General features: G+C 39.1%; 1 protein-coding gene across 1 annotated transcript; it reads left to right on the forward strand.

Moving 5' to 3' along the window:
• Positions 1–309: 309 nt before the first annotated feature.
• Positions 310–2329, forward strand: LOC103973551 (trihelix transcription factor ASR3-like). The gene is made up of 2 exons (XM_009388158.3): positions 310–1089; positions 1884–2329. Exons 1-2 carry the CDS (start codon positions 417–419, stop codon positions 2210–2212), a joined length of 1002 nt encoding a protein of 333 aa, XP_009386433.1. The 5' UTR covers positions 310–416; the 3' UTR covers positions 2213–2329.
• The last annotated feature ends 7457 nt before the right edge of the window (positions 2330–9786 follow it).

Here is a 9786-nt window from a genome sequence, read left to right on the forward strand (position 1 = left end):
TTCATTCATGTTTTTTTTTTATATGTGACAACACATTCAATTTTTTTCATAAAATTTGAGTTAAATATTTTACCTTTGTAATTCCTGGGATCCTAATATTATTTTTTAAGGTATAAAAATCAAGATACTAATCATAATTAACTATAAGGGGATCATAGTTAATGACCCAAAACGTTAGGGTGGTGTGGTCAATTTCGACCGTCCGGGGCGAACGAAGGAAGAAGGGTTCGTTTGGTGAGGGGGCGATACGTAAAAGGAAACGACACAATGCCTGTTTTCCCAACGCTGCTATAAGCCTAAACCCCGTCCCCCTCCCCTTCCCTTTGCCCCTTGTTGTCCGTTTCCCTTTTCTCTCTCTTGTGATCGAGAGAGAAAAGAAAAGAAAGATTGCAACTCGAGCCGATGCCCACAAAGCCATGTCCGAAGCCACCGACCAGAACGCCTTAGCGCTACTCCACCACCACCACCACCCACCGCCAGCGCAGCCACACCCACTCGTCTCCCCCTCCTCCGCAGGTGCCATCGTCCGCGACTACCGCAAGGGCAACTGGACCCTCCACGAAACCCTCGTCCTCATCACAGCCAAGCGCCTCGACGACGAGCGCCGTGCCGGGGTCTCCTCCTCTCCCGCCGGGGGAGGAGGCGCCCTGCGATCCGCGGAGCAGAGGTGGAAGTGGGTGGAGAACTACTGCTGGCGGAACGGCTGCCTCCGGAGCCAGAACCAGTGCAATGACAAGTGGGACAACCTCCTCCGCGACTACAAGAAGGTCCGTGGCTACGAGTCCCGCGTCTCCGCCGCAGCCGGTGCCAGTGGGGAGCTTCCATCCTACTGGACCATGGAGCGGCACGAGCGGAAGGAGCGCAACCTCCCGACCAACCTCGCCGTCGAGGTGTTTGAGGCCCTGACCGACGTCCTCACCCGCAGGGCTGCCCGCCGAGCCAACGCCACCACAGTGCCATCCCGTCCCCCGCCTCCTCTCCCCTCACCCGTCCTCGCGCTGCCGCCTGCCAACCCTCTGCCTCCCCCGCCTCCGCCTCCTCCTCCCCCTCCTCCACCACCACCATCGTCCGCACATCCGTCCGTTTCCGGTATGCTCTGAGGCTTATTGCCAGCAATTATTACCCTCTCTCTCTCTCTCTCTCTCTCTCTCTCTCTCTCTCTCTCTCCATTACTACACCCTTTTAGTGAACGAAGAAAAGAAGATAAAAGACAATCTTTTGGGGCGGGGGGCTTTTATCACATTGTCTCAAGGCCAAAAGTTAAGCCAGCCTACAGATTCTGGGCTGTATGAATAGCTTTCTGAGGTATCCAAGATCAAAAAGTTGGTGCTCTCACAGGTGTGACAGTAAAATGCAATCTTCCTGTGATACGCCCATCCTCTTTCCATCTCTCTCTTTTTCTTGTCGCTCCACTCTATTCTATTAAATTAATCTATCAAGTAGCATGCAGTCTGATATCTTTTATATATCCTGCGGTATCTCCTCCTTCAAACCTGACATTATTGCATGCACAAGCTTTCACTGGAATGAAAGAGTGAGAGACAGAGGGTAAATCTGATTCCATTGCAATGAGAAGATGTCGAACGCAATATCATACGATGCTTCCCAAGCTTTCCATCTTGCCATGCAACCTTGTTGTATCATAAGAACAAAAAGGTGTATATAGGTGCGCATTCATAAGCTCAATATGATATTGTTCTAAAGCTGTAGCATTTTAATTGCTTTACGTATTATAATTTCCATTCTAGTACTTAAAGGGCTTCTTTTTGACCTCTCTCTCTCTCTCTCTCTCTCTCTTCGTAAAGTAAACGTCTTTTTCGGCTTTTATGTGTCAAAAAGAACGGCTTTCTTTCTTCTTCATTCGTGCGTTGTTCATCGCGCAGCGGAGATGTCGGAGTCGGAAGAGAACGAGGGGCCGGCGACGACGACGACGACCGAGGAGCCGGACACGAAGCGGCGGCGGCTCCGGCGGCTGGGGTCGAGCGTGGTGCGGAGCGCGACGGTGCTGGCACGCACCATGCTGGCCTGCGAGGAGAAGCGGGAGCTGCGCCACCGGGAACTGGTGGAGCTGCAAGAGCGGCGGCTTCGGCTGGAGGAGGACAGGACGGAGGTGCGGCGCCAGGGATTCGCGGGCCTCATCTCCGCCGTCGACAACCTCTCCGGCGCCATCCACGCCCTCGTCGCCGACCGCCGCAGTGGCGACCACCGATGAAGTGGACCCAGCGTGGGTGTGTGGGGCCGCGGGTTCGGTTGTAAATAAATGGAACCGAGGAGGGTATCAATTTTTTTGGATGCTATTATTGATTTCTTTGAAGTATTTCCCTTCATATCCCCCGTTTCCCGTCTCGTTTCCCGGGATGTGTCGGGCCACCACTGACATTCCATTAAAGCCCCCAATTCTTTTTATCGCTAATTAAAATTCCAAAAAAAAAGAGCAATAGAATTCGAAATAAACACAAAACCAATTATTATAATTATCGATTAACTAATATTTTTTTATAGGCTTCAATGAGGCCAAAGAGAGCGGGGACGGAGACACCAGGCTTTTCCCGCACGATGGTTGGACGAAATTGCCCCTGGATAATACATTCAATTACAGACACACCCGGAGAGATCTGTACGGGACGAAAGTGACATCTCTCAATTTGTCGGGTGGCGCATCACGTTGCGGTGCTCAGGGGCATTTTCGTCTAACAAGAATTCCCCTGTACGGGAGAATTGATTGACCGGTTGCCGAAACGTAAATCCTACACTGGCCACTCGACGCCCGCATGCACCTAAATGCCCGATGGGTCCCGCGAGCAGTTGGAGCGGGGTGTCGTTAGGTGTCCGTTCGTCGGAGGGTGGATGCGAGAAAAGGGACCGACAGTTTTGGCTGTACCGCGGTCAAAGGCCAGTCTTTGACCCGATCCCTTCGCCAAGCATGAAATGACGGTTTCACCCTCCATTGCTCCCGCCTTTCCAGTTAACGGCCGGTGAGGAGACTACTATTTGTAGTGTCTGTATCACGGTAACGGTTGCTGCCGTTTCTTTCTTAGGATGAATGAACGCATGCAGGTAGGAAGGAAACAGAGACTTCGGATTCGTAACCTGTTGTTGATTCAAGATTAATCCTATGATTTAAGTTTGCTGTGTTGATTAATAGTTGCAGATGTTGGAGGACATGCACTGTGGAATTGATGTTACAATTACTCCTTCCATCGAACTCAGACGGTGCAATGCCTTTTGGAATGAGAGAATTACAGCAGTATCGCATCAAATTAAGAGATCAACATAGGTCAATGGCTTCTTTAATGGCTTCTTTATACATGCGGGAAGGGATGATTTTCCTCAACTGTCCTACGAGATTAAGGAAGAATTTTTCTTAACTATCTTACGAGATTTCATCGTGCAATTGAGAAAATCTTTATCCATTATCAAGTTCCAAAGACCCATCTTCATAGAGATTCAAACCAGAATCTTAATCCCTTATACACACGAGAAAGGAAACTTTCTAGTCTGGAGAATGATGTTGAGAGTCAACGATGTGCAACTTATATAGTATGTGTAATCGTTATTATTAAATATTATATTTAATAATAATATAATCATTCTCATTAAGATTCATAATTTATTATCATGAATTTCTTCATTTAGTATGGTTTAAATATTTTTAATTTTGTATTCATTATATATAAAATCGTTATTATTAAATTAAATATTTAATATCATTAAAGTTCTTCATTATGGTCCAAACGTTACAAATTTGAATTAATTCTTGAATGTTATGAGTTGGTGATGATAAATGTTTTTAATGGGAGAACATCTATATATATGAGGATTTTGGTCCCTAGGCTCAATCATCTCTTTGAAGCAAAAAGGCTTTCCTATGCCATCTAAAGTGAGAGTTCTGAGCCAAGAAGTGCCAAAGTTCAAGAAGAAACCTTTGCAGAAATTCTTGACAATAATGGCTGGATGTACGCTATTTTATTTCAGCATCAGTTTTTATTGTGTTTCTATTATAATGATTTAGAAACACAAGTTGGCTTCATTGATTTCTTACATTTGATATCAGAGCTCATTGACCTCTACCTTGATATGAAATAGTTTTCATTTTTATGTCATGAAAATGATTTAATTTTGGTTTCTTCTTGGAAACTTCTTGATATATTTTGTTGAAAATCATGAGGAAATATCATTTTTAATATTTTAGTCGGTAAAATGCTCATATTACGTATGCATATTTAGTTATATAAAATTATGCTTATGAGTCAATTTTTTATATTTAAAATGTCTAGTGATCTATATAATCTTAATTAATTAAGAATTAGTCACATCATCCTTAATTAATTAAAATTATATATAAAGTTAAAATAAGGATCACATAAGTAATTAGACATCATATTGTGACTAATTATATTTCATATAATAATTATTATCCCACATGATCTTTTATTATATTTGATATAATTAATCAGGATAAAATATCATATTATTTTCATAATTTACCCACATGGATTATGAATTAGAATATAATATCATAAAGACCATTTGAATCTATTTAAATTAAGAATTTAGCCCATAGACAATTTTTATGTCATTAGATTCATATTTTTTGGCATGTTTCACATTCGTAAAACATGTAATTTAGACTATTAAGCTTTAAATTTTGACATAAGCATGTTTGATTTTATGCAGTTTCTTAAACTATTAATTTCTCTGATATTCGGTGTGATATTCTCGAACTTAATAGTAATAACTATAAGATATGGAAGGAGAAGGTTCTCCTCCATTTAGGGTGGATGGATATTGATTATGCTATTAGGAAAGACGAACCACCAATAGTCACTAATACTAGCACTCCAATTGAGATCACGTTATATCAGCGATGAGAGCGATCCAATCGGCTCAGTGTGATGTTTATCAAAACTAAGATGGCTGCTAGCATACGTGGTTCTGTTGACCAGCATGAAAATGTCCGAGACTTGCTAAAAGCTATCGACGAACAATTCGTCACTTCAGATAAGGCACTAGCAAGTACCCTTATAATGAAATTCTCATCCCTTAGACTCACCAATATAAAGGGTGTGTGTGAGCACATAATGCAAATGTGAGATATTGCGGCTCAACGTAAGAAATTTGAGGTTAATATGTCAGAATCCTTCCTGATGCACTATATTCTGAACACCCTTCCACCTCAATATGACCCTTTTAAAATTTTATACAATACACATAAGGATAAATGGTCAATCAATGAATTAATAACCATATGTGTTCAAGAAGAAGAGAGGCTCGTGATGGAATTGGGTGAGAGTGCATTGGTAGTAACCACTCGCGGGAAAAACAAAACTGACAAACATCAAGCTCATTAGTAGGAAAAGATAAAATACCACCCCAAGCTGATATCAAGAAAGAAGAAAGGTATTTTTTTTGTAAAAGAAAGGGACACATGAAGAAGGAATGTACAAAATTTCAATAATGGCTTGAAAAGAAAGGTAAACTAACCTCATTTGTGTGTTATGAATCTAATATGGTCAATGTTAATATTAACACTTGGTGGATTGACTCTGGATCAACAATCCATATTGCAAACTCTTTGTAGGGTATACAAAACCTAAGAAATCGAGTAGGAAGTGAGCAAAGCATCTTATCAAGAAATAAGATGAGCTCACATGTGGAGGCAATTGGAACATGCATTTTACTTTAAGTAGTGGTTTTGTATTAAAATTGGAAAGGACCTTTTATGTTCCAAGTATCTCACGAAACTTAATTTCTATTTCCAGACTCGTACCATTTGGGTATTCCTTTAATTTTAAAGATACATCATTTTGTTTATTATATAATTCTGATTGTGTTGGGAATGATATTTTGTCTGATGATCTTTACCGTATTTCATTACAAAATGATAATACTCAAAGTTTGCATGTTCACGTTGGTATTAAAAGGTGTAATATTAATGAGGACTCCTCTATATTATGTCATCGGAGATTAGGACATATCTCCATAGAGAGAATTAAAAGATTAGTTAAAGATGGGGTACTTAGTACTCTTGATTTTACTAATTTTAAGACTTGTGTGGATTGTATTAAGGGAAAGCAGACCAATAAGTCTAAAAAGGGTTCTAATAGGAGTTGAGACTTATTAGAGATAATTCATACTTATATATGTTGTCCAGACATGGACATACATGGTCAGAAATACTTCATCTCATTTATAGATGATTACTCACGATATATGTATATATATTTGCTTCATAACAAAAATGAAGTATTGGATGCCTTCAAAATCTTTAAGGCTGAAGTTGAGAACCAATATGGTAAGCAAATTAAAATTGTGAGATCAGATAGGGGTGGAGAATATTATAGTAGATATACTAAAAATGGACAAGCACCTGGTCCTTTTGCTAAGTTTTTTTAAGAACATGGGATAGTTGCCCAATACACTATGCCTGATTCTCCAAACCAGAATGGTATTGTAGAAAGAAGAAATCGAACATTATTAGACATGGTGCGGAGTATGCTTAGCAACTCAAATCTTCCTAAGTTCTTGTGGACTGAAGCACTAAAGACGGCTATGTATATATTAAACTGAGTTCCAACCAAGGCTATCCAAAAGACACCATTTGAATTATAGAAAGGTTGAAAACCAAGTTTGCGAAATATGCGCATTTGGGGATGTCCGTCTAAAGTCAGGATATATAATCCACAAGAGAAGAAATTGGACCCGAGGACTATTAGTGGGTATTTCATTGCATATGCCGCAAAGTCCAAAGGTTACAGGTTCTATTATCCATCTCACACAACTAGGATTGTGGAATCAAGAAACGTTAAATTTCTTAAGGATGATATGATCAGTGGGAGCGATTATTTTAGGAACATAGTTTTCGCACATGATCATACAGAATCTCAACCTTCCACATCAAATGATAGATTGGTTATAGTTCATAGCACTCCTCAAATATAAACTAGTGCTGAACAACCAATCATTGAAATTCCACAAGTTGTTGATAGTATTCTAATAGACCAAGCAGTTCAGGAATTACAACAAGCTCCTGAACAACTAGATGAACCACAAGTTCCTTAGGGAAACATCGGTACATCATTAAGAAGATCTACTAGAAATAAAAGATCAGCAATTCCTAATGATTATGTTGTATACCTACAAGAATCTGACTATAATATTGGAGCCAAAAATGATCCTGAAATATTTTCACAAGCCATGAGTTGTAAAGAATCAAATTTGTGACATGATGCTATGAAAGAAGAGATGAATTCCATGATGAGTAATGGAGTCTGGGATCTTGTAGAGTTGCCTAATGAAGCAAAGGCTATTGGTTGCAAATGGGTCTTTAAAACTAAGAAAGATTCATTAGGCAACATTGAGAGATACAAGGCAAGACTTGTTGCAAAGGGATTTACTCAAAAAGAGGGAATCGATTATACGAAGATGTTTTCTCCTGTATCTAAGAAAGATTCTCTACGTATTATTTTGGCATTAGTTGCTCATTTTGACCTTGAGTTGCAACAAATGGATGTGAAAATGGTATTTCTTAATGGAGATCTAGAGGAAGAGGTTTATATGAAACAACCTGAAGGTTTCTCCTCTAGTGTTGGTGAACACTTGGTTTGCAAGCTTAAGAAGTCTATATACGGTTTAAAACAAGCCTCTCGCCAATGGTATTTTAAATTCTATGAAGTGATTTCTTCATTTGGATTTGTTGAAAATCCCATAGATCAATGCATATACCAGAAAGTTAGTGGGAATAAAATATGTTTTCTTGTTTTATACGTAGATGATATTTTGCTTGTAATCAATGATAAGGGTTTACTGCATGAGATGAAACAATTCCTTTCTAAAAATTTTAACATGAAGGATATGGGTGAAGCATCTTATGTCATTGGCATTAAGATCCATAGAGATAGACCTCGAGGCAATTTAGGTCTATCACAAAAAACCTATATCGATAAACTTTTAGAAAGATTTCGGATGAAAGATTGTTTACTAAGTGTTGCTCCCATTGTGAAAGGTGATAGGTTCAATTTGAACCAATGCCCAAAGAACAACTTTGAAAGGGAATCAATGAAAAACATCCCATATGCTTCTACCATATGAAGTCTTATGTATGCTGAGGTCTGTATTAGACCTGATATTGCATTTATTATAGGGATGCTAGGTTGATATCAGAGTAATCCAGGTATGGACCATTGGAGAGCTGCAAAGAAAGTGATGAGGTATCTATAAGGAACCAAAAATTACATGCTTATGTATAACATACAAACAATCTAGATGTGATTGGTTACTCAGATTTAGACTTCGTCAGTTGTGTTGATTCTCGTAAATCAACATCAGGATATATTTTTATGATGGCTGGTGAAGCTATTTCTTGGAGAAGTACTAAGCAGACCTTGACTGCTACTTCTACCATGGAAGCTGAGTTTGTCTCCTGTTTTGAGGCTACTTCACATGGTGTATGGCTTAAGAGTTTCATTTTTGGGTTTAGAATCATGGATTCTATTTCTAGGCCATTAAGAAGTTTCTGTGATAATTTAGCTGCTATCTTTATGGCTAAAAATAATAAAAGTCGAAGTCGAAGTAAACACATCAACATTAAGTATTTAGCCATAAGAGAATATGTAAAAGAAAAGAAAGTGGTCATTGAGCATATTAGCACTGAATTAATGATTGCTAATCCTTTGACTAAAGGCATGCCACCTCTGAAATTCAAGGATCATATAGAGAAAATGAGACTTGGTTCCACTTTGTAATGATATTGAAACTCTTATATATTGTAATATTTTCTTATTCATGTGCACATTATTTTGAGAAAATATATTGTAACTAGACCAAGAATAAACATAAGGTTTATTCACTAAGTAATATTACCACGTTAAGATTAAGAAACTAAATACATCGTGATACATGGATGATAATACTCGCTCTTAGAAGACTTATCGTTATGATTCATGTATTTATTTCTTAAGAAAGTTGTTCAAGAAAGATCAATTCAAATTATTAAGCTAAACGTATGGACCAAGTGGGAGAATGTAATTGTTATTATTAAATATTATATTTAATAATAATATAACCGTTCTCATTAAGATTCATAATTCATTATCATGAATTTCTTCATTTAGTATGGTTTAAATGATTTCAATTTTTTATTCATTATACATAAAACCGTTATTATTAAATTAAATATTTAATATCATTAAAGTTCTTCATTATGGTCCAAACATTATAAATTTGAATTAATTTTTGAACGTTATTGTTGAATCTCGTATTTTGATGATGAAACCACTTGATATGTGTTTATGTTTTAATCTGCGTTTTGAGTGACGCAGGATGCTACGATCAGAATGAGACAATTAAAGCAGGAAAAATCATGTTGTGTCGGAGGAACATGTCAGAAGATTGGACGTTGGGCCGATGGATCGATCAACGTATCGACAGAAGGCTTCGGGCCATGGACTTGGGCATCGGGCCGAGAAGAGCGGGTATTGCGCCAAGGATATCGGAGTTGCAGAGTCAACTGCCAATTGGGCAATAGGTCGTAGGAGAGGACGATGCGCCGAAGAATCGAACGAAGCGTCGAGGGACCAATGACATGCCGGACAACTTGGTTAATTGCTTAGGATTAATTGTCTCGATTGAAGTTTTGTTTTACATGTGCAGGATTAACTATGATGGAAGTAAGACATGCAGTAGGAGTTACGCCGGAGTCAAGACTATGATCACGTTGGGAGTTCGAGAGTTCGACGGAAGTCCGGATGATCGTCGGAGGTTCTACGGGAACAAATCCGAGAAGTC

The sequence above is a fragment of the Musa acuminata genome, chromosome BXJ1-7, assembly GCF_036884655.1.
Source record: "Musa acuminata AAA Group cultivar baxijiao chromosome BXJ1-7, Cavendish_Baxijiao_AAA, whole genome shotgun sequence".
NCBI lineage: Eukaryota > Viridiplantae > Streptophyta > Magnoliopsida > Zingiberales > Musaceae > Musa > Musa acuminata.

Coding starts and splice junctions, on each gene's coding strand:
- LOC103973551 (XM_009388158.3), top strand. CDS start 417: ATGTCCGAAGCCACCGACCAGAACGCCTTAGCGCTACTCCACCACCAC. Junction 1,090..1,883: donor CGCACATCCGTCCGTTTCCG/GTATGCTCTGAG, acceptor TTCATCGCGCAG/CGGAGATGTCGGAGTCGGAA.